The sequence below is a fragment of the Cydia fagiglandana genome, chromosome 13, assembly GCF_963556715.1.
Source record: "Cydia fagiglandana chromosome 13, ilCydFagi1.1, whole genome shotgun sequence".
In the NCBI taxonomy this organism is placed as follows: domain Eukaryota; kingdom Metazoa; phylum Arthropoda; class Insecta; order Lepidoptera; family Tortricidae; genus Cydia; species Cydia fagiglandana.
The window spans coordinates 5,695,469-5,721,947 of NC_085944.1; the positions used below are offsets into that span (position 1 = coordinate 5,695,469).

At 41.7% G+C, this 26,479-nt stretch overlaps 2 protein-coding genes across 6 annotated transcripts in view; both read left to right on the top strand.

Annotated features, from left to right (window-relative positions):
* The window catches only part of LOC134670092 (inositol hexakisphosphate kinase 2), an 86,472-nt gene that overhangs the window by 47,305 nt on the left and 12,688 nt on the right, over positions 1 to 26,479 (top strand). For 3 of the 5 annotated variants that reach the window (XM_063527777.1, XM_063527778.1, XM_063527775.1), the window contains one exon: positions 21,072 to 21,236. In XM_063527777.1, the coding sequence (XP_063383847.1) occupies positions 21,105 to 21,236 (132 nt within the window). In that variant the 5' untranslated portion in view covers positions 21,072 to 21,104. The other 2 variants (XM_063527774.1, XM_063527776.1) reach the window with 2 other exon arrangements.
* Positions 8,415 to 10,384, top strand: LOC134670065 (uncharacterized). Its single transcript, XM_063527736.1, has 2 exons — positions 8,415 to 9,761; positions 10,282 to 10,384. Exons 1-2 carry the CDS (start codon positions 8,577 to 8,579, stop codon positions 10,360 to 10,362), a joined length of 1,266 nt encoding a protein of 421 aa, XP_063383806.1. The 5' UTR covers positions 8,415 to 8,576; the 3' UTR covers positions 10,363 to 10,384.

Here is a 26,479-nt window from a genome sequence, read left to right on the forward strand (position 1 = left end):
AATATCATCAATATGATATTAAACAAAGCACCATTCGCTCCGGACGCCGCCGGCTACATTTACATTTCATTTTTTCATGCAAAAGGCACCAAGGAAGATCCGCGGGTAAATTTAATGGCGAAAACGATGTCCATATTTTGTTATTTTGGTATAATTATAAGAATTATCACTAGGTATTAGGTATTAGAGAACTAAAATTAGCTACAACGACGTACGAACGAACAAAATAAATAAAAATATGTCACAATCATAATTTGTCAGTCCGAAGTCGTTTACAAATAATGTTAATAAAAAGTATTGCAAATTCAAATCGTTATAATTTACATCTACATGTTTATTTTACCTATGCAAATTATACTTACTTTTTATTTAATAAACTTGAAACTTATTGAAATGATCTATTGTGTACGCTACAGTATTTTATTTCAATAATATTTTAGTCACTAAAGGATTACTGTTTATAAGCAAGCTTCGTAAATGCCCTTCTGGTATACAGAGTGCGTACCGCGATCCATGTTCGTCATGTTGCCTCCCTGTCACACTTACGTAGGAATTTACAAGTGCAACAGAGAAGCAACTTTTCTTCATTTGAGACATTTTGAGTTTTGTATGTCGGCGAGCAGGCGAGCACCTAGCGCCTCGTGCCATCCAGGGACTCTTTTGCAAGTTGTGAGGAGCGTTGAGTTTTTGAGGTTCGCGAGTGAATTTGAAAGGATAAGAGTTTTTTTGAAATTTGAAGTGTGTGAATGATTTGTGTGGCAAGAGGTGTTTGTGATGCGCGCGAGTAAATGAGTAAAATGAATAGAGGAGTGAAGTAAGACATTTTTGAGTTGAGTGGTACAAATGAGGTGCCTCGCGAGTGAGCGACTCAACACTACTATACAAGGTGGTGCTTAACCACGTTGAAATTTTGTATGTTGTTTGAAACCCAACAAAAAGAGTAATTATGATTCAGAATTTTATTTAAAATATCTGGTTTCACACTATTTGCACATGTGATGTATAAGTTTTGAAGTAGAAAAACATTTTCTTACAAAATAATATCTTTTAAATCACACTTTCAAATAATGTGAAAACTACTACTTACATAAAAATAAAAAAAATAGTAACTTATTTATTTTTTTGATTTCATACAATTTGAAAAATTTCAATGTGTTTGAGCACCCCCCTGTAGTTAAGATTGCAAGATGCTTGGCGTATTTTGTCAACATAATAAGTGTAACAAAATGAGGGGGTGCCGCTTCTTCTAGCTAGAGTTTGAATTTTTCCCATACAAACGTGAACCACCCTTACAAGATTTGAAGAGTGCCCTCGATTCCTCATAAATCTCACCATCAGAACTGGGTTTTGACAAAGACGGAACCAATCTGTATGTATATACTTACAAGTTACAACTCAACTAAAAAAATAATTTTCAAAATCGATCCCAAAATGACGGAGATATCAAACATTAAAAAACCGAATTAATACCTCCTTTTTAGGGTTCCGTAGCCAAATGGCAAAAAACGGAACCCTTATAGATTTGTCATGTCTGTCTGTCTGTCCGTCCGTATGTCACAGCCACTTTTTTCCGAAACTATAAGAACTGTTGAAACTTGGTAAGTAGATGTATTCTGTGAACCGCATTAAGATTTCAACACAAAAATAGAAAAAAAAAACGATAAATTTTGGGGGTCCCCCATACTTAGAACTGAAACATAAAATGTCTTTTTCATTAAACCCATACGTGTGGGGTATCTATGGATAGGTCTTCAAAAATGATACAATACAATACAATACTTTTTATTGCACGCCTCACATACACTTAGTTTACAATAAATGGACAATAACATAAAAAAACCGGGCAAGTGCGAGTCGGACTTGCGCACGAAGGATTCCGTACCATAATGCAAAAAAAAAACAAAAAAAAAGCAAAAAAAAAACGGTCACCCATCCAAGTACTGACCCCTCCCGACGTTGCTTAACTTAGGTCAAAAATCACGTTTGTTGTATGGGAGCCCCATTTAAATCTTTATTTTATTCTGTTTTTACTATTTGTTGTTATAGCGGCAACAGAAATACATCATCTGTGAAAATTTCAACTCTCTAGCTATCTCGGTTCGTGAGATACAGCCTGGTGACAGACGGACGGACGGACGGACGGACAGCGAAGTCTTAGTAATAGGGTCCCGTTTTACCCTTTGGGTACGGAACCCTAAAAAGACAATAGAGGTAACAACAGGCGGTCTTATCGCTTATGATATTGAGGTTTCTAATATCATTTATTTCTAAACTGAATAGTTTGCGCGAGAGACACTTCCAAAGTGGTAAAATGTAAGCACCCTCCCCTCCCCCTTTAACTTCTAAAATAAATTTAACTTCGCACTGAATGATGACATCGTACGGGGCTTAAAGCCCCCGTAACGCAGTGAACGTGTTAAAGTCACATTAAAATTCCATTTTTCGAAATAGAGATTTCAACATTTAACTTTGCAAAAGTAGATAATTGAAATATTCTAAAAGCAATAAAAATAAATTAGGTTAGATTCGAGCTACAATGACATTAGTTTGGGTTCAAGGCAAGGTTGCAGGGCCTCAACAAGGGAAAAAAGGGGGAGGGACTGTTGGCCTGGCTCAGTGAGCCAGAACTGACCCACTTATCCCTACTACTGCCGTAAGCAGGTAATGAATTCCCAATGTATTAAGTTTAGGTTTAATAAATTATAAATATATTTTATTAATAACATAATAATATACAAATATGTATAAGCATAAAGTAATAAATAAGCCTACAGCTATTAATAATGTCCGTAATCTGTATAATCCCAAAATACGGATCCCTCGTATGTGGATGCTGCTTACATAATCTCGTCTGTCAAGGTGTTTCGGCAGGAAAGGCCTTGGCAGACTTATAAATTCCTGAAATGAGGGTTCATACCTACCGACTAGAATTGGTTTCATGGTGGTATCAGATGGGTAACTGTACGGTAACCGATGGTCATCTTGCTTATAATCTCGTCTGCCAAGGTGTTTCGGCAGGAAAAACCTTGGCAGACTTATATATTTCTAAAATGGGGGTTCATACCTACCAACTGGAATTGGTTTCATGGTGGTATCAGATGGGTTAGTTTAGGGTAACCGATGCCGACCTTGCTTACATAATCTCGTCTGCCATGGTGTTACGGCAGGAAAAGCCTTGGCAGACTTATATATTCCTGAAATGAGGGTTCATACCTACCGACTGGAATTGGTTTCATGGCGGTATCAGATGGGTTAGTGTACGGTAACCGATGGTCATCTTGTTTATAATCTCGTCTGCCAAGGTGTTTCGGCAGGAAAAACCTTGGCAGACTTATATATTCCTAAAATGGGGGTTCGTACCTACCGACTGGAATTGGTTTCATGGTGGTATCAGATGGGTTAGTGTAGGGTAACCGATGCCGACCTTGCTTACATAATCTCGTCTGCCAAGGTGTTTCGGCAGGAAAAGCCTTGGCAGACTTATATATTCCTGACATGAGGGTTCATACCTACCGACTGGAATTGGTTTCATGGTGGTATCAGATGGGTTAAATTAGGGGTCCCGCTGGCCACCTTTGAGAGCGTCTGCCAAGCACTTCCGGCAAAAAAAATACTGGCAGACTTCGCTTTTATGTGTCTACATGTAAATTTCTAACTGCTGCCATAACTATTATTTCGGTATCAGATGGGTTAAATCAGCCCCCTTTTTTCGCACCGGAAGTGGCCTTCTTTTTCGTACTTTCGGCAAGTTCCGCCGTGGCAGACTATCGAATTCGGACTTAGCATCACTTTTATGGGAAACCATTGTGCATTTCATCGTGGTATCAAGTCGGTTAGAAAATTTGCGGCCGGCTCTTCTACTATTTGGTCAAAATTGTCACTTCACAAATTTGACAAATAAGCATATCTATTTAAAGTAATTTTTGTTATGTTAATATAGGTACGTTAAATTCTACGTAATTTGGGTGGGTTGGGTTAGGTTTGAACTGCGATCCTCACAAAACGGAACCACTATCAGAAAAGTGGGTTAGGTTAGTAGAACTGTGACCCTCACAAAATCGAAATGCTATTAGAAAAGTGGGTTAGGTTAGAACTGCCATCCATACAGAAACGAAATACTGTGTACTAGAAAAAGGTCATCGAAGTGGATTAATTAATTTAATAGAATAACGAGATGTAAAAAAAATTGCATGTCATTTTAGACTAAAATGTGGTTTAAAAATTGGTAGTTATTTACAATTTTTGGGTTACAATTATTACTTTGGTGTTATTTGCTTTAATAGAATAGCAAGATGTAACAAATTTGGTTATCATTTTATATTAAAATGGAGTTTTAATTTTAGTGATAATTTACTACATATTTTTGAGGAATGTTTTTTTGACGTTACATTTTACTATGTACATATATGTAATGATCAGCTAAATACCAGACAAATAAATTCCGCAGCCTCCTCTCTATTGGTACCTATGTAAATTGTATGCCATGCAATATTTTGGGACATGTAAGTTATACTTAATGATACATTTGACTAAATAATATTTGGTAAAATGAAACTTGTCCAAGTAATTATTTGCTAAACAATAACTTGCCAAAAAAGACTATTGCTAACTGAAAATATGCGATAAGTTGTCTTGCCGAACATTTTTTTGGGAAATGATAATTTGGGAAACATAGTTTGGGATGTGATACTTTGGGAAACGTTTTTGGGCCATTCGATAGTAAACCATCTAGAATATGTTCTATTCATGAGATATAACCCGTGAGATAATCATACCCGGTCTCCTATAGACGGTCAAGCAAATCTTGTCAGTAGAAAAAGGCGCGAAATTCAAATTTTCTATGAGACACTATCCCTTCGCGCCTACATTTTTCAAATTTGCCGCCTTTTTTTACTGACAAGATCTGCTTGACCAAGTATATATGTAGATACATTTTTCCTATCATGCTTTCACTGAATTAATTTAACAAATGCACACAGAAAAGAGCGGCAAATTTAGAAAAAGTAAGCGCGCGAACGGCTGTGGTCCCATACAAAATTTTCATTTTGCACCTTTTTCTACTGACAAACTTGCTTGACCGGCAATATACATATAAAATATTCTGAACTGAAAGTGGGGATTTATTGTGACTCCGCCTGTTCAAATATTTTTGACCCGATTCTTGTACCCATGTAAATTTTGCAGACTCCCAGATTTTTGATTTGCCAGTCCGATTTCTAAGATCAAGTTCGCCATACATTTACTGTGGCGTACTTGATCTTAGAAAAACGGACAGACTATACCTGAACGTGACTTCGCACTGCCATACAGATAGATAATAAAATATACAAAATACTTATTATAGCGGAATACATTTATACAACAATGATATATATTTACTTATGTTGAGTTAGTCTGTCATGTCATAACAACATTTTAACTAGTTATCTTTTAATCTGCATTATTATACGTGAATTATTTGACTGGTTCTTCACTGTATGGCATAAACCTATCCCTGTCCAAGTCATATTCTAATCAAATATGAACCGCGAACTCTAAGCGGCCAGTACGTACAGCAAGAAGGTTATTAGCGGATTAATGTCGCTGATTGGTAGTTATTGACATTATATGCATTTCATCTACACTTAGCTATGTACCATTAGAGTAATAAAGATGACTCTTATTTTGTTTACCAGCTTTGATTACAGGCTCTGTAAACGCGTCGTCCTATTTGAATGTAGGCGTAATTGTGTGTGTGTGCTAATTTGGCCCGAGAATTTGAACGGTAATGTTCCTAAAGGCGGTTTCCATACTAAATATATGCGTTCACTGGGTGCAGGCGATTTTGATTAACATAAAGTTTATAACGATATATTGAAATATTGTGAAACTGTTTACGCCAAGTGCAAGCACCTTTCACATGTGCCGTGTGCAATAATCGTAGGCCAATTTCCTAGAGGCTCAAGCGTAACTTAAATGGTATGTCACTACATTCATTATGGTAAAACTTCATATCGATGGATTCTATTTCCGGAACGAGGACGATTCGGAGCGTTGTAGCGAACGCACGGAGGTTGCATTCCTGCCGGGTTTGAAGCTAGACTTGGCCGCAGCCATTGACCACGCCGCGTGTGTTTTCAGTATAGTTATTTTCTAAGAATAGTAGTTGTCGTGTCACGATTGTCACGCATCAGGCGTCAGTGTACGAACGAATAAGTGTAGATTAACGTAAAATATACGTGCATATGAAACATTGAGTTTCTTTTCATCGCCACACCTACCCGAACCACCCAGGCCGGAACGGCCAGGGTCCTCAGCGGCATCACAGCAGGCTTTGGAAGGCCTAGCTCCTACCGGACCACGCGAGGCGTCACACCGGAGCGGTGGAGGCGCTCCTCACCAGCAACGAGCACCAAAGGAAAGAGAAGTATAGGAACGCGACCACGGGAGTCCGGGCTAACCGCCTTGTGACGTAGACATTTTTGGTGTTCCCATCAGAGGGGAGGAATTACAGCACGATATTATTGAAAGCCATCGTCATCAACGCGAGCACCGCAGCGGTACATCGCATTGGTAGCGTAATCATCGCTTCAAGTACTCATCGTGTCAGCATTATTCATTTTTGCCGTTAAATTCAGTGGAAACGGAGCCCGGTGCGGTTGGGCATAGTGCGAAAAAATCAAATCAAATCGTAATAAAAGGGAAGGCGTCGGCCGCCATTTTCTTGCGTAGGCAACGGACGGGGACCGTACAGTGCGGAGTGCGGCCATCTTTAGCATAAGGACATTTCCGGTTCGCGGCAAACGTCAGTTTGGGACATTTAGGTTAGAATTATCTGTCAACGTCAAGTGTCGCCAATAGATTAATTAGGTTATCGTCAATATAAAATCCAACTTTAAGGTAAAGCCAAAGCCACCTAACTTGTAAACTGTTAGTCGAATAGTGTCACAAATTAGTGTCTTTCATTAATCGTAAAGTAAATTCACGTCATGTCGTTAAAGTCAATCAAGGTGCAGCTGCGCACCAAGTACCAAATGTTGACCGACTATGCTGGCACGGTCACATCACGACCTGACAGCATGGCCGCGTCGGTGGCGAAGCGGCACTTTGATCTTATTTATACTGAGTACGTCAAGGCCCACGAGTCACTGCTGGCCTACGAAGGTGAGCTCGAGGAGGAGGAACGACTTCAATACCAGGAGTGCTTCAGCGAGGTTAACCGGCTGCTGATCCAGCTAGACGAGGCGTCGGCTGGAGAGGCTGGCCAGTCACACACACCCCGTGGACAGGCAGGTAAAGTCAAATTGCCCTCTGTGCAGCTGCCCACCTTCAGTGGCAACCTGCCAGAGTGGCTCTCCTTCTATGATCTCTTTATGTCGTTAGTCAATAGTAGGGACATCTCCGACGCGGAGAAACATTACTATCTTCGGTCGTCGTTGCAAGGGGAGGCGCTGTCCATTATACAGCACCTTCCGATGGACGGACCCAACTACGCGGTAGCTTTACAGTTATTGCGGGCTCGGTATCAGAATAACAGGCTGCTGTTGGATACATTCATTAGCCGAATCATGAACCTGCCTTCAGTGGCGCACTGGAGTGCAGGGTCACGCTCAGCTTTCTATGACCCGCTCCGGGAGTCAGTCCAGGCGCTTGAGAAGCTCAAGCAGCCAATCACGGAGTGGTCATACTTATTGGTTTTTATAATTTTGCAGAAACTACCGAACAGAATCAAGACCTTATACGAGGAGAGGTACGGTGGCAATCCGGAGGTGTTGCCCACTCTCACGCAGCTACTGGCGCTGTTGGAGGAGCAGTGCCGGGTTCAGCAAGCGGTCTCGCCAGCAGCGGTGGAGCAACCAACTGCGCAGCGTGGTTCCGCACCTGCACGAGGAAGAGCGGGGCCGTCGGGTCAAGCTACCAGGAAACCGGGACCGCCAGCGAGGGTCTTCGCCATCGAACAAGAGACCAATCAGGTGAATTCACCCCCTGTTCTTTGCTCATACTGCTCGAGTGACCAGCACAGCTTGTACAAATGCCCGAAGTTCCTTAACCTGGCGATTTCGGAGCGGAAGACCTGGGCTAGGAAGTCAGGCGCATGCTTCAGATGCCTGCGCAGTCACTATGCACGCGAGTGCATGCAGCGCAACTGGTGCGCACAGTGTGAGTCGTCCGCACACAACTCACTGCTGTGCGATGGTGGTGCAGCGGGGAGAGCCCCACCCATGGCAGTTGAAGCAGCTGTCCATCGGGTAAGGGTCATGCCGCTTGCCACGCCAAGCACGTCGAGAGCAGTCACGCTGCCGGAGCGGTGGCCGTCTCCCCAGCGACGGACTACATCTCCGCCGAGGGCTGCGAAGCCGCAGTCTCCCAAGCCGTCAGTACCAGACCAACCCCAAAGGAGGGAGACAGGGTCACCTCATAGTGCACTTCAGCCGGCTCAGCTGATTCCCACCGGTCATATACCGAGGGCTAAGGTAGGCGCGCGTGTTCAAGCGGCGCAGCAGTCATTCCACTCATTGCGCTTCGGGACTCGGAGCAGTCCTGAGCCTGAACAATGAGATCAGGCCACTGTTGGTGCACCGGAGGAAAGACTACGAATGGCGCCAATTCGTGTCTCTCCTACAGCTGTGATCATGGTCAGATCAGGCAATGGGTCTTATGTTAAAGCTAGGGCTTTGCTTGACTCGGGAGCGGGGTGCTCCGTAGTGAAGAAATCATTTGTAGAAAGATTCAAAGTACACCAACAGTTTACTGGGAATAATATTTTTGGAGTAGGTGACATAAAGGTAAATGTGCCAGGCACGATTGCTAAGCTTGTATTCAAACCACGCGGGAAAACAGTGCCTATCATCAGTGTAGTAGCTACAGTCATGTACAGGGTTACGGGAAACATACCTTATTATGATACTGAGATCAGGACTCATTTGGATTCATCAAAACTTGAATTAGCTGACCCTGCCTTGGATAAATCGCAGGATGTGGACATCATTCTAGGAACGGATGTGCTCAATTATATATACACTGGTTCAAAGATACTCACTAACATTCCAGGTGTTGAGGCGTACGGCACCTGCTTCGGTCACGTGCTGATGGGGGCAACTTGGAATTACCCATCATCATTAACAACACCGACCGCCGGGACATCAGTAGAGGACTACGGCATCCATGCTACTCGGCTCGAGGACGTCCTAGAAAGGTTTTGGAGAGTGGAGCAGCCCCCCGAGGAGCGGCCGCAACACCCAGAACACCTCGAATGTGAAAGGTTGTATACCTCCACTACTCAACGTTTAGATAATGGCCAATTCATGGTGCGGTTGCCGCTGCGGGCAGACCGACCCAAGCTGGGCGAGTCTAGGGCTCTAGCCATGCGTAGACTGATTTCGTTGGAGGCCAGGCTGGCCAAAAATCCAGTATTTGCTGAAAAATATAAGGAATTCATGAGGGACTATGAGGCACTTGGTCATATGTCCAAATCAGACTTTAATTTCGAGAGCGAACACTATGTAATACCCCACCACGGAATTTTCAAAAAGGGATCCGAAAAGATCCGCGTCGTATATAACGCTGCAGCTAACTCAAGCACCGGAGTATCGCTCAATCAATGCCTTCACTCAGGCAAACCGCTTCAAAATGATATCACTCAAATATTGTTAAATTTCAGACGTCATCAAGTTGTCTTCACGACCGACATCAGAATGATGTTCCGGCAAACGTGGATACACCCCAGCGATAGGCGCTATCAGCTGATTCTGTGGCGCGAGGATCCGTCGCAGGATGTACAGGTATATGAGTTAAATACCAATACATACGGACTACGCTCCAGTCCTTTCATCGCGATAAGGACCTTACTTCGATTAGCTGATGACTGGGAAGCCCAGCATCCAGACTCACCGGCTGCTCATATCATGCGCAGAGATGTATATGTTGACGACATCCTCACTGGGGCTGATTCACTCACCGAGGCCCAAGAACTCAAATCAGAACTCATAGAACTCATGCGGAGCGCTGGATATGAGTTACGCAAATGGTCGTCTAACCGCAGAGAATTATTACAGGATCTTCCGCAGGAGCATTGTGAGATGCCTCGTCAGTTTGACACTGACGACAAGAGTTTCATAAAGGTATTAGGGATACAGTGGAACCCCATGTCAGATTCCATGTCGTATCAACTCAACATACCGTTGGGCCAACCAACGACGAAACGTAGCATATTGAGTACCATAGCTAGACTGTATGACCCGTGTGGCTATTGCGCACCAATCATATTTAGATTCAAACTGTTTTTACAATCACTGTTCACAGATGGATTACAGTGGGATGAGCCACTGTCCCATACTCAAGACCTTCAATGGAATGAACTCATTCAAGATCTACATCACTTGAGTCAGCTACAGATTCCGCGGTGCGTCACTCTGCCCGGTGCGGTGTCACACTCCCTCCACGGCTTTGGAGATGCGTCGGAGCTCGGCTACGGAGCCTGCGTGTACCTCCGGACTGAGGACGCGTCAGGGAATGTACTAGTACGGTTAGTGATAGCTAAGACTCGCGTAGCGTCAAGGAGAGTCAAACAAACCATTCCGAAGAGCGAGTTAAATGCAGCTCACCTGGTTTATAAGTTATTAAACCACGTCGCAGCGGCATACGAGGAATCAGTTCAGATTGACAGCATAAATGCTTGGTCAGATTCCAGAATTGTGCTATGTTGGTTGAACACAAAGCCTCATGTGCTACAGACTTTTGAAGGTAACCGTGTTCAAGATATTCAACAGTCAACCCGACCTATGACATGGAGGTATGTCAGATCGGAGTCGAACCCTGCCGATGTCGCATCGCGGGGGGCTACGGCGAAGGACCTCATCGGGTTTCATCTTTGGTGGAACCCAGAATGGTTAATGACGAATGAGTCACAGTGGCCGACGATGCCGGTCACCATGTCACCAGATTTACCCGGATTCAAACAGTTACATCACATTACGCCGGCCGAGAAGTCATGGGAGGAGTTTCTGTTATCACGAGTCAGTTCGTTCAACAAGCTTATCAATGTGACGTCATACGTATTGCGATTTTGTAAGAACGTTCGTTTGCCGAAAGCGCAACGGAACGTTCGCCCTACGCTAACGATCGACGAAAATCGTGAGGCAATGAACCACTGGATTAAGTACGTTCAACTGGATGCTTACAGAGATGAAATCGTGTTATTGAAAGGAGGCAAGATTGTTTGCAAGTCACTTCAAAAACTCAGCGTTTTCGTAGATGAGAATCACTTCATTCGCGTCGGAGGGCGACTGCGGCATTCATGCTTACGTTACGATGCTAAGCACCCATACCTTCTACCTAAAGACCATAAATGGACTCAAATGTTGATGCAGCATTATCACCGTACCTATTGTCACGCTTCAACGAGCGCACTCATCAATATACTCCGGCAACGTTACTGGATCCCGTCGGCGCGACGTGTGGTATCCCGCGTAATCAATAGCTGTATGTCGTGTTTCAGATTCAACGCTTCAACGCAGGCCCCGTTTATGGCAGATTTGCCAGCGGACCGAGTCACGGCGGCTCGTGCCTTTTCAGGAGTAGCAACCGATTTTGCCGGTCCCTACTGGGTCAAAAGTAGTCACCTCAGAAATGCTAAATCACTCAAAGCTTATCTGTGTGTTTTCGTATGTTTAGGAACGAAAGCCGTACATCTTGAACTCGTCTCGTCGCTGAGCACCGAGGCCTTCATTGCGGCGTTCACACGGTTTGTCAGTCGACGAGGGCTGCCCGCCTTAGTCAGGAGCGATCAAGGTACAAATTTCAAAGGTGCTAGCTCATACCTCAAGGAGGTTAGTCAGTTCTTACTTGACAACGAAATTGTCCTCCAGGAGGAATTTCGTCGCCAAGGTGTCCGCTGGGAGTTCAATCCTCCTGGTGCCCCTCACATGTCAGGCTTGGTAGAAGCCGCAGTCAAGAGTAGTAAGAACCTACTCAAGCGTGAGTTAGGGGACCGCATACTGACCTTCGAGGGTCTTTCAACCGTATTTACCAAAGTAGAATCGGTGCTTAACTCACGGCCTCTGGTTCCTTTATCCGAGGACCCATGTGACTTGGAAGTACTCACTCCGGGCCACTTTCTTATAGGGCAACCATTGCTATCGGTACCTGAGTACCCGTGGAAAGACACTAATGTAGCATGTTTATCACATTTCCAGTCTTTACAAAAGATTTCACAAAACTTTTGGGCTAAATGGCATATTACTTACCTTAATAATTTGCAAACCAGACTCAAATGGTACAATCATGTTCCTAACATGGCTTTAAATGATTTAGTATTAATCAAGGATGAAACTGCACCCCCTCTCCACTGGCGTAGAGGTAGAGTGATTCAATTATTTAAAGGTGCAGATGATATTGTACGATCAGTTAAATTAAAAACTCAGGGCGGCGACTTAATCCGGCCCGTTGTCAAATTGTGTAAATTACCAGTAGAGTGTACTTAACTGTATTAATTTATAAGTTATGTTTTGGTATTGTCACATGTTAACAACTTATGGTACCTACTGTTTAAATTGAATTTATTTATATCAAGATGACTCACTGATTTCTAATTGCAACTGTACTAGGTACTGTTTCTTTATAAGTATTTAGTTGGTTACTTGTTCTTTCATGTCACCACTTTGCTGTGGTCAATGTTTGATAGTGCTGTAAGTTAGACTAGCTAATCCATTGTGCTTCAAGGTATCAGCTCAACTCTGGCCTCCCCCCCGCAGGAATGTTTACGCCAAGTGCAAGCACCTTTCACATGTGCCGTGTGCAATAATCGTAGGCCAATTTCCTAGAGGCTCAAGCGTAACTTAAATGGTATGTCACTACATTCATTATGGTAAAACTTCATATCGATGGATTCTATTTCCGGAACGAGGACGATTCGGAGCGTTGTAGCGAACGCACGGAGGTTGCATTCCTGCCGGGTTTGAAGCTAGACTTGGCCGCAGCCATTGACCACGCCGCGTGTGTTTTCAGTATAGTTATTTTCTAAGAATAGTAGTTGTCGTGTCACGATTGTCACGCATCAGGCGTCAGTGTACGAACGAATAAGTGTAGATTAACGTAAAATATACGTGCATATGAAACATTGAGTTTCTTTTCATCGCCACACCTACCCGAACCACCCAGGCCGGAACGGCCAGGGTCCTCAGCGGCATCACAGCAGGCTTTGGAAGGCCTAGCTCCTACCGGACCACGCGAGGCGTCACACCGGAGCGGTGGAGGCGCTCCTCACCAGCAACGAGCACCAAAGGAAAGAGAAGTATAGGAACGCGACCACGGGAGTCCGGGCTAACCGCCTTGTGACGTAGACAGAAACAGTGGTCATCTAAAATAAGGTTGGTGCCAGAATTTCTCCCGGCGTGTCGACTTGACGTTTGGTTATTTCATGCATTGTAGAGCTGCCTGTGCCCGCCGACACCACGTCATCTCTACTGACTGCTGATCGCACTGATCGCAGAGTGGCTCCCGTCCCGTCGTTCTAAAATCGCTTATCTCGCTCTTACATTTATCCCCGTTTCAATCGAATTATTGTGTTCTCAAAATTTTTACGTATTTCATTGTTTATATTTGTTTAACATTGTTTATTTGCAAGAAGCACCCATTGCTGCTTCGACCTCGGCAGACGGCCTGCGTAGTAACACCTCCATTCAGTCGAATAGGTACTAAGGACAAGTGTTGGAATGTCGACTTCAGTGTCATTTTTAAATATTTCTTTCTATTTGCATCTATTTTTATTTCATAAATAGGTATTTCTTAATTTTGTCGGTATTCCTTATTAATCACTTAATGATTCAGAAGACTTATCGTCAGATAACTTATATTGATGTTTATTATTAATGTTATGATATGATATCATTTGAATCCGATTTGCGTCATAATTTGGCGTGAAACTCTAAACTCTACAAAAAATATACATACATAAACTCTTGTGACGTAGGTGTACGTAATTATAATTATTGCCAGTAAAATTAATATTATCCTCGTAACACGATGTTAGCTATAAGTTAATATACCAATATTGGGCATACCTATTTCAGGAACCTGTCGCCTGGGACCAACATATAATTTCAGTAGAAATAGGCTAAGCTATCCTAGCCCCTGAAATTTGGCACAAAGTTCTACTTTGAACTTTTGAATAGCAGTTAGACTTAATGAGACTAGTCTCAAAACCAGCCCAAAATTTACCACAATTTGCCTTCGTTTGAATGAAATGATCTGGTCTGACGGTTAACTGATTACAGCTTGATATTCTGAATGCACTCCAAACTGGATTGGTCGAAAGTGTTAAGGTCGTAGCGCATCGTATTATTGTTAACGGTTGCCAACCGAAGCGTTATCGTGCGTAGTGAAAGTGCGTTTGGTTGCAAGACCCGATGCGTTGCCTAACGAATCAAAAAGGCGTTAACAGTGTATAAGACACATACATTTTACTGTCTTTTACTTTTGGTGTTATTGCCGCCGCACCACGCCACAGGCAAGGCAAGGCAAGCACGCTTGCTTCTAGAAAGCTTTGGAATATTCCATTGTAAATTGGTCTGGCTTAAATTGAAACCTGTAAACCTTATCTATGCAATGTTATTGGTTGTTTGTATACGTTTATTTGTTGTTAAATTTGTTTCGATGCAAAGTTGCAAATCAATGAATTGTATTGAGTAACAATCACTGTTACTTATACTTCAAATACTTGGATCTATTACACGGTCTAGATTCAGTGCTATATTTATTGCTCGCATACTTAAGTACATATAACAATTACTCTATTTATTATCACTTACTTACTAAAATATTTATGAATCAATCTTCCGCCTGTCTCTGTTGTATTACATTGTTTTATACACTAATACTTAGTCAATACTTTGTGTGGTAAACAAAGATACTTACATATCTAGTAGCCACATACACGAAGTGCCAGTTGGATTTTTCGTAACCATCAATCAATTTAATAATAGTGTGGTATGGTAATTACTGTTAGCTTCCATATTGCAGTTGGCGTGAGTTGTTACACTGCGTCTTGATTGCTTGCAGCGTCACATGACCATACCTACCTCCTCAAATAGGGTTGCCAGATCTAATGGCGCTATTATCGGGAAAAAATATAAATATTTCGGGATTTTGGGACTTAAGTCGGGAAAAAGTAATTGTATTAGCTGACGTAGTAGCTGACGTAGTGCCAATAATGTAAAATATCGTTGTTTTTTGTATTAAAAACAACGATATTTTACATTATTGGCACTACGTCAGCTACTCTGCCCATAGACGTTTTTATATAAAAATAGTATAAATTCTTTGAGATCTTGAACAGTCTCGCTCATCGCTCGACGCGGGTCGCTCGCTCGCTCGACGATAGTTTGGAACTTGAAATTATTGTTTTATAACGTGAAGCTGTTTTTCGGGACAGTTTTCACTTTGTCGGGAATCGGGAACACATGCTAAAAATCGGGAGAATCCCGCCAAATTCCGACCATCTGGCAACCCTATCCTCAAAACTATTATAATAAGCGTCTGATGACTAAACGCACGTGTAATAAGACTATAAGACTATGACTGACTGATTTTACTGTCATTAGATCTTTGTGAACAGACTGAGTGCATGCAAAAAATCTAAACGAGACGTAACATATATGAACATCTTAGACGAATAGCTCTAATTATGATTCGCATTCGAGTTACGTAATCGTTTGTTCGCCAATAGACTGTATTGTTTTGTTATTTGGCTGTTGTCAGGTCAAGCTCAAGGTAAATGAAGTGCCCATTTAGTTTAATCCACATTGCCGGGTGTGAGTCGTCGCTCGCTCTACAACCGAATCGCCTCCTTGACAGTTACTCCCGATAAATTAGACTTCAGCCTTGATTCTAAATCCAAGACGTCACACTCATTTTATTCACAAAGGTTATTGTCTTACCCTTATTCGACATGACTCTGGGTGCTCTTGGAAACGTTTATGAATGAAAACGGTGAATCAACGTTTTGGCTCTCGTCTAATTTCATTGAGGACTTTCCTATCGCATCATACTCGTGTTCGCCCTTGAGGTATAATGATGTTTCCACACAAAGTTAATAAACCGGATTGACAAATGATAAATGGATTCGCGATTTTACGCATACGCATAATTCTATTTTAGCTCGACCAAAAGTTGTTTTCGCGAAAGCAAAAATAACACAGATTTATAAATGTCTGGCGCCACAATCATGTGACAGCGAAGTGCGAGCAATTTCACGTGAATCATAGTTATTGCATGTTTGGAACGATCCCGGATGCGATACGGTATATGGGTTGTGATTGGGAATAAATTCGTGTTTAATGGGCAGCGACAGTTGGCAGGCGGTAGTGGGGAGGAGTGATGTAATTAGAAGAGCCTAGAGACTTGGCTAGCTAGAACGGTCTATGGTTGGCTAGCCGTAAGACGGTGCAGATAGCGAGTGGCACGCGCTGCATCCGACCCACTGACCCACTTGATACTAACCCACATTGGACTAATCCGCTCCCTCGCTGGGGTGTCCAGCAAGCTTTATTGTGATATTCCGCATTCTACAGGTACTACTATTAACCTTCTCGCCATACGTTGCCTGACTTTTCCAACTTGGTAGCCACAATATTAGCGCAATTTGCTTTATTTTTAAATGTGCGACACGTCCAATACTTAATTTACAACCGCTAGCGTGCAGAATGCTAGTTCCAGTTACTAACTTGCGTGTTATTTTTCATTTGTATTGCGTTGCATGTATCCGCATTCCAGTAACATCTGTTTAGTCTCTAGTCGTCCATCACGAATTTAAAGTACCTATCCTTCTCAAATCCATTTTGTGAATACTGTATACTATTAGGGCTGTAGGTCACGTTTCAGATAATTAGTTTAACATTGATAGTAGATTTATTTCCTTTGTCGTTTCCTCTTCCGGATAAAGTTTTTACGTGCTTCATTTACTTCGTGTGCTCGTTGTCTTCGCCGTTGTTATTCACGTGAACATTGTGGTTTGTGTATTCACAGGGCACATGTGGTGTGTAGTGTATCACTACGCAGTTGTAAAGTCAAATGATAAATTTAACTGTTTGGCGATGTCGACTTGTAGCGCTCGTCTTCTTGAAACCGGTTGTGCCCGGTTACCATTTGAGCACGACCTTATTATCTAACATCTGCAATCATTCTCTATCGTACTTTGGATTGGAGTGATTTCTCCGTGTTGAGTCAAAGATTCATTGACATTGAGTTATAAATGTTATTCTTATCACAAGTTTCAAGGTACCCTCGACTCGAGGAGTCTGTTTGTGCTAGCAAATATTTACATTCATTGGTTTCTAAAATTAAGTATTCTGCACAATTCGTTGGGTATTCTTAAACAAAATTAGCATATCTAGTTGATTATATCTCAGCAAAATGTACTACTACATAAAAACTGAATTATTTTGGGGTCTTCAGCTTCCTGGCGTATTTTCGCGGCACTTTATTTTAGTCCAGCTCTGTTTTGACGTACGATTGTCGTGTAGATCTGTGGTTCGCTAAAGACGGGCCGATGCTCGATAAAGGCGGGGCTTGCGCGTCACCCAGATTCCCCGCGATGCGCCGGCGACTCGGGGATCGCGTCTAATTTGGTGACGCCGCTCCGCGCCGGTGGCCGCGCGACGCAATCGCCGACGCGCCGCGCCTCTACGGGCTCTACGTCACTATAGGCACTTCGATGAGAGAAAAACATTTCGCGCGATATTGGCAATGAACGTGAAACTCCATGTGTTTGTTGTTGTCCTTTGTCCTCTTCTGAAATAACAAGCGGAAGAAGTGGGCGCGACGCTATCTTTTAAACAAACAGTAAACAATTGCACGTATTGATAGAAGCATTACCGTTTAAATAAGCACAGCCATCACTTTGGCATTAGGCATACGTTTCAATCGAACCGACACGTTCTCCGTCACGTCCTTTAAATTCGCATTTCTGTTTATCGTCTTAACTTACTGAGGCCCTCCTTAATTTTGTACAATATTGCTTTTATTGCAATTTGCATAATATTGCAAGATTTAGTGCTAACTATTATTGCATCTACCTACTTGTTAGAGTTGGACCTGACGACGATGCTCTTAAAATGCAAAGCTCATTCATCTTTTTATTCTCATTTCATACTTAACAAGTTAACATGCAAACGTGATTGCCTCAAGGTAAAACTGAAGCAAATCAAGAGGCGGGCTCAGTCGATTATCTCGAAGAGCGTGAGGGCATGGACCGGTCAAATGGGTTCCACTCGCGCGCATCAGTTCCTCGAACTCGCGCGCATTGTACCGACTAAAACTAGAACAGGTTGAACACAGAACTGATGAGACACTGACTAAACTGACTTAAAGTACTTACCCCCTTATTCATAAACGTCTACTAAAGTTGACAAGTCGATAATAATCGTTTGACCTTTTCCATCATACCAATACGTCGGAAAGGGACAAACGATTATTACCGGCTTGTCAACTTTAGTAGACGTTTATGAATAAGGGGGTTAGTCTCTTTGTCATTACTAGATACGAACTGTCCACGCTCTTGAACCCGACTTATCTCGTACAAATTCCTCCGACCGATAATAGAATTATCAAAAGTTAACCGGTCTTGAAAAGATCTTGGTCAGTCGGCGAACCGCGAGAAATATTTCTCTGTTCTTGCGTCACGCTATCACTGTAGATAGGCTCGAGTAATTACAGGCGGTCAGGTCGGAGGGGTTTTGTCAATTAGATTGTTTACTAGCTGCTATCTTTACATTTAATGTGACACTATGCTATGCCATGATTATGTAGGTCAATCAAGTAATGTTTCTTCCATGACTACTACTCTATTTAAAGTACTTAAAGGGTTTTATGTAATGGTAGCTATATTTTGCTTTGCTAAATATTTGCTGAAACATATTGCTTTGCTAGTATAAAGTATACATCAGTTATATCAATTGCAAGTTCTTGTTTACTGACTGCTGCTTGAATATGTATTATCGCTTGCAGCCCAAATAGATTTACTTTATTTTACCTACTTAGTATATCACCTGACTCATTGTTTTCCACAAAAGCTAAAGACCTTTTGTTGATTCGGAATTATCACTTCAACTAAAAATAGTACAAAGGAGTCGTGACAATCTTGTGTCACTGTCACTGCAATCTTGCTCTACAAACAAACCGAAAATACAATATATTTCTTACTATTCTCTGCTTATCTCTAGTTACGCAAAGATCTACGTAAGATCCATTATAGCCATATAATAGGTATCTCGTTTGCGACGATGGCATTACGCAATGAGAATAGATTTGCCCATTAGTGACTAGTAACGTCATTCCAGATCACTTTGTAATGTTTGTAATGGACTTCTGTGATGGATAGGAAATTAGTCGGAAAATGTTTTGGCACACGAACGTGGCGTAGTTTTTAAATCTTTGTTTACTTTTGTTCCTTCTAGTCTATAGCAATGTTTTTTTTATTTAGTACATGATTAGTGTGTACTGTCTCTTCCGAAAATCGTTTTTTCCAGATTGATATTATTGCCATTCGCATTTTTACCATTTTATTTTTTCTCGATAGCATTCTTTCCCGAAAGAATTTCTATCCATTCGCATATTTTCCCATTAAATTATTTTCCAGTAGCTTATTTTCCTAATTGGTTTTCTAACCATTCGCATTATTTGTATATGTCTTCTTAGTATAATATACGAGACACTAACTAAAAAATAACTTCTTTTTATAAATCAATATCGCACAATATAATAAGTCGGTTCTGGCGCTCGCCGGCCGTTGCCGCGGCACGCTCGCTTCGCTCGCTCGGCTTCGCGCACTGTTTTGCTCGCAGTTCGCCTAACACACTCCTCCTCGCTTCGCTCGTCGTCGCACCAATCTATTCCGTGATTGTAAACAAATGAAATATAGTGGGAAATTATGCGAATGGTTAGAAAACCTATTATAAAATTAAGCTATTGGAAAATTAAAATAATGGGAAAATATGCGAATGGGTAAATATGATTTCGGAAAAGGAAGCTATCGATAAAAAGTAAAATGGTAAAAATTGCGAATGGCAAAATCAATCTGAAAAAAACCATTTTCGGAAGAGACAGTACACACTCCATGATTATTGATTATACAGTTTGGTCGACATACAGCGACTGCTTATTTTATGAGAAGATTGGTGTCGCGGGCGAAAGGGCCAGATCATCAGATCGCAAAATCACCACCCGCGGAAAGGAAAGTTACAGGAATAAGGATAGACAAAAGCAAGAATAGAGAAGAGAAGTTAACATAGAGTCTATACCTATGCTGTCTACTGTGGGATGTGCATACCTGTTAGCAACTACGAGTATATTCAATTTCCAATTGGTGTGAGATTATGACGTATAAATATGAATGAAAAGGCCAAAGTAAAAATAAATATAAATAAAATAAAGTAGGATAAATATGAATAAAAGGTTTGTGACATTTATTACGAAAGTTACATAATTCAGTTATCACTTATTATTAGGTAGACGCCAGGTATTTTCCACGTTTACATTATCCGTACCATATCTATGTTATGCATCAATTTGGTTTAGTTGCTGAATTGATTCGACGATTATCAATATTTCAATCTAAAAAACCGGGCAAGTGCGAGTCGGATTCGCGCACTAAGGGTTCCGTACCATAATGCAAAAAAAAAAAACAAAAAAAAACAAAAAAAAAACGGTCACCCATCCAAGTACTGACCACTCCCGACGTTGCTTAACTTTGGTCAAAAATCACGTTTGTTGTATGGGAGCCCCATTTAAATCTTTATTTTATTCTGTTTTTAGTATTTGTTGTTATAGCGGCAACAGAAATACATCATCTGTGAAAATTTCAACTGTCTAGCTATCACGGATCGTGAGATACAGCCTGGTGACAGCCTGGTGACAGACGGACGGACGGACGGACAGCGAAGTCTTAGTAATAGGGTCCCGTTTTACCCTTTGGGTACGGAACCCTAAAAATGGATCCGATATTATGCATCTTAAAAAATCTTTATCCGTACTTACGTGGGTGGAATTGTGTAGTGTACAGTGTACACATGGATTTACCAAGTGTTTGTTTGTTACAGGTGGACAGCGGCGGCGGTGGCTCGGCCGAAGTGATGGTGTACTCTCTTGGCTGGGGGATGGGCGAGCCGGAGCGGCGCGGCGCGGACCGCAAGCGCTCGCAGCCCGCGGCGGCGCTGTCGCCCGACGACGGTCACGAGGTGGACGTGTTGCCGCTCAACAATCAGGTAAACTTGGCCGAAGTGATGGTGTACTCCCTTGGCTGGGGGATGGGCGAGCCGGAGCGGCGCGGCGCGGACCGCAAGCGCTCGCAACCCGCGGCGGCGCTGTCGCCCGACGACGGTCACGAGGTGGACGTGTTGCCGCTCAACAATCAGGTAAACTTGGCCGAAGTGATGGTGTACTCCCTTGGCTGGGGGATGGGCGAGCCGGAGCGGCGCGGCGCGGACTGTAAGCGCTCCCAGCCCGCGGCGGGGATGTTGCCCGACGACGGTCACGAGGTGGACGTCTTACCGCTCAACAATCAGGTAAAAACGTCCGCATTACACATTACTAGTAAACTCGTAAGCCGGCCAAGATACGCATCATAATGTTGATGTTTTAACCACATCAGCCGGTCGACACGTCTATAGTGTCGGATAAAATGTTGATTTTTAACAAAACTGAATAACAGATAGTACTGAATATCCAGAAATAGACGGACTTAGGCACTTATCATCAATAACAATGCCGAGCTTACACAATCAAATCCAGTATGTTCCAGATTTGAACAAAAGGATAGGTAGTCGTGATTGTAATCGAACTGGATCGATACCCTCGACGACTTCGACGAGCAACGGTTATGTAAAGAGGACATAGCTAGCTCATTATGTCGTTAGATATAAACCATTTATACGTAAATACACACGAATTGTACCTATTCAATAGATAATTTGAATTTAATGATATTATTGTCCGTCCATAGGGCTTGACACAAAGCAGCAAAAGTGCAATGCCCTGATTACGAGTTCCATAAAATAATTTTCTGCATAGCGGTTGCCAATATGCATAAAGGAAACGTTACTTGCTACATGCACAGCCCAGTGCTCATAGAATCTGACCGCAATGGAGCTAATGTGCACCATTGTATATCGTGTTATATGATCGCTCGCGGAACAAAGAAAAACCGAATCAGTACAACGCAATTACTCTCGATCGTATACATTGTTCAAGCGCGTTGTGGTTGCCACGCGGAAAAAACCATTTCAGCGGAAAATACCTGTATAGCCGTGCAGATACTACCCTGATATAGAGCTTTACGGGACATTAGGTTCATACGGTACTATAAATGTTGATTATTCAAATATTCATTCGCGATGTACTCCTTGCCTGTTCGCCTGTTTTAAAGTAGGTACAAATGGTCTTAGTCGGGGCAGTGAAATAAGAGCTTGAATGAGAAACAGAAACGACTACGTTCCACCGGCCGTGGTGTAAAGTGTGCGTTGCCAGTATCGAATTGACGAACCATTTCGGTCAAACCCGTGCTTAATCAGAATCTGAAACTTTAGACAAACAAAGCAATAATTACCTAAGTTAGTTTCATTTGCCCAAATCTTTGTGTTGCATAGCTTTCGTTAGTACATCAAAGAGTTGCAGGACCATATTTGCACTGAAATGTCGAGGAGAGTTTCTGGCTCACTTAAATGCAGTAAATACCTGCCAAATACTTCATAGGTCTAAATCATACCTGTCACTCTTAATATCCAACACACGTCATTCGTTGTTTAGGAGTTGTCGATCAGGTCACAAGTAGAAAATTGCTTCTTCGGTCCATTAAATAATTGAGGTAGATTACAGACTAGATAGCGGCTCGTGCCCTAGGACTAGGGTTATCAGACTTTTACCAATTACTCAGGGAGTTTCATAGTCTAATAAAACATGGTCTTCTCTTCCCAGAGTGACCCAAGCCTACGTCACAATAACATGGCCGCTATATATAGCGCTATCGCATATTATCATATAGCGCTGTCGCATGATGACGTAGGCTTGTGTCAGTCGGGTGACCTAGAAAAGACGGGAAGAGAGTACCAGGCGGAGTATATGATTATACCATGGGGAGTATGATATTTTTTTTAGGACTGCGGTCGGAATACAAAAAAATACCGGAATAGTCTAAATTATATCCTGTGTTTTTAGAAATACTACACAGTACACTTAACTAAAAAGACTGTATAACTTGTTTAGTGTGCAGGTATCGAATTCGAGCGCCTTCCTGCGTGAGAGCCATTGTTCTTGTTTGTTTAAAAATAGAAAGTTTGTCAAAACTTTTCAAATGTGAACCCGTGGTAACCCTACTTGAGACTGCGGTCAGCTGCGAGGGTCAACGCCACAGCCCCACGTTTTTTACTTATTGCGCCGCCGCTATAGGTGTACGTATATCGGCATCGCGTGTCTGCTTTTATTATTGCCTTTTGTGTGCTATATGCGACCTGTTTTGTGACAAAGACGGCATTTATAAAACGCTCACGATTAATGCAGTCGGGTGGTCGAACATTAAAACAAGATTTAAAGAAAACTGCCTTTGTTTGCTCGCACTAAACTGCATTTATCGTGCGTGTTTAATAGCTGTATAAAGGAAAAACGGCTGTCTAGACTGACAGATAGAGATAGCAGACGTTAGTACACGCAATCCTAACAAGTAACAACCTTATTTGTCTGTCTTGCCTGACCATAAATGCAGAAAATAGTTGTTACCTACCTACTCTCAAATACCTGGGCCCGTAGCCAAATTACATTCGCTCCGTGTCGATTCGATCTCTACGATCGCGAGCGACTGGTCGATAATGTTTATAATAACCTAGCCAAGAGGCAATCTTTTTAGTTAACGCTCATTCGACGCGCCAAGTCGGTAAAAAATAATTTTTGTCTGTGGTTCTCGTTCAAAACCGTCAAGAAACGCCATCTGTCATCTGTCAAGAGTGTCAAGTGAACAGCGAATCTAATTATGGAGAAAATAATTGTTTTATCGGTAAGCAAATTAAATATTTTGGTATTTGTCTAACTTAGTTAATCACAATTTCGTCATAAAATAACTCTATATAGTGTAATATTTGAAGAGTGTGTTGTTAATTGCATATAATTTTGACCTAAAGTTTAACAATTTCAGACAGCCGTCGTCCCCGCAGCCCCAACCAAGGCGGCGGCGCAGCCAGAGCGGGCAAGAGCGGGCTCCGCGGGCTCTTCTTCCACGCTGAGAAGTCCTCGCCAAGTTGGCACGTACAGTCAAAGCTGCCGCTGCAATCTTCATGGCAGTTACCAGTGCTAAGGACATACACTGCTGGCTTACTTGACCAGAAGAGACAATACTTTAAGCGTTAGTAATGATTCAAACCGTGAAGTGAAATTGTGGACAGGTTTGCCCGAATCAGTGTAACCTCAGTGAAATCATTTACTTCATAGACTTCAAACATTTTCGAAATTAACAAAAGTCAAGCGGACATTGAATACATAGATGTTATGCATTAGATAAGATAAAAGCTGCCTGTGAAACCAAAACTAATAAATCATATTGTTACTTAATATTATTTTTTTATTACCTACTGTCTTTGCTTTTTGTTCATATGTAACCTTTTGTATGCTCCTGTCAAAAAATTGTAATTTATATATCAATCATAATAAAATAAAATAAATAAATAAATATTGGGGACGATACACATACTTATATAGACAAATACATACTTATATACATAGAAAACACCCATGACTCAGGAACAAATATTAGTGTTCATCACACAAATAAATGCCCTTACTGGGATTCGAACCCAGGACCATCGGCTTAGCAGGCAGGGTCAATACCCACTAGGCCAGACCGGTCGTTTTTTAAAGACAACTTTTAAATATTAATGCATTTTTTTAAAGTTGAATATAGGTAAGTATATACATGGGAGCAGATCTGCTCCTAAGCATACCAAAAGTTAAGGTGGTAACCACCATAAATAAATGAAACAATGATTGGGTTAAAAAGTTAATTTATTTTATTGAAATTCTGTTAATGAAAGATGCAGCAGGTATTTTTTGCCGGCAGCATGAAATCAGTAGCCAAGCATTCTTTTCTTGTTTGTACATATATTATGTACAGTGTTTTAAAATAGTAAAACAACACTCAATATATTTTTGTGGTTGTACATGTGACATAGTTTCTTCCCTTGACCCTGGCTTTGGAGCACCATAAAGTATTGGTTCATATGCCAAGGCTGCAATGAATATCCAAGTCACCTGAAACAAAATGAATGCTTAGTTTTTCAACAAATTTTGTAACATTGGTTATAATACTTATTCTCTACCAGTCATATGACAAAAAAAACTAAATGTTTTGTGTAAGTATATGTTAAGATTATGTTTATATAGTGTGTAGGTACAGTCAGCTGCAGAGAAAAGGTACCACCGCTACATAGAAGTTTGTATGCAGGGGTGGTACCTTTTCTCTTCAGCTGACTGTACCTGTGCCTGCCAAAAGAAGTCATATACAATGTTTCATAATATGAAAAAGTTTCAATAATATGGTTGATAATTGATATGTATGACAACAGCCCGTCTGGCCTAGTTGGTAGTGACTAGTGACCCTGCCAGTTAAGCTGATAATCCTGAGTTTGAATCTCCGGTAAGGAAATTTGTGTAATGAGCACAGATATTTTGTACCTGAGTCATGGGTGTTGTCTATGTATTTAAGTATAGTTTGTCAAAGGACTGTCTCATTTCAAACAAAGACAGAGAGAATCATACTAGCTTTGTCATATACTAGTACTAGCACCCAAAAGATAACTATGAGTATAGTTTTCCTGGTTCTTACTGACTGACAAATTGGTTTAACCATCTATATATAGTTATCTAAGTACCCACAACATAAGTCTTCTTGAGCTTACTGTACAGTCCGACAAGAAATTGTAGAAATTAAAAAGTAGCAACACTGTAGTCTCGTCCCTTTCAAATCAATTTAAGAAAATGGGATGACACTACAATATTGCTAGTTGTTAGTGACCTTGCCTATGAAGGTGATGGTTTTGCTTCCCGGGAAGGGCATTTATTTGTGTGAAGAACATTTGTTCCCGAGTCTTTATCTATATTTGTAAAGCCTTTACCTGTATACCTTTGCCTTTACACATTCAATTCACTTTCCTATTGAAAAACAAGTGCTTGCAATTGTGCATATGGGTACCAAATTTAATCTACACCGTTCATCGGTTTATATTTGATGACGTAACAGGAACACATTTGTTATTTTAGCATTAATAACATATTTTATATACTTATTAGTAGGTATAGTAGGGATAAGTTATTGACTCACTCTTATCTTTGTAGGGACGTTGTTACGTGTTGCATTTGTGGGTGCATAATCCATTTTTCCATGACACTATCACTATAGATAGGTAGATATTCAGCGCCTCGGTCACATTGGATCCTTTGGGTGAAATGCTGCGTACGGCCCACAATC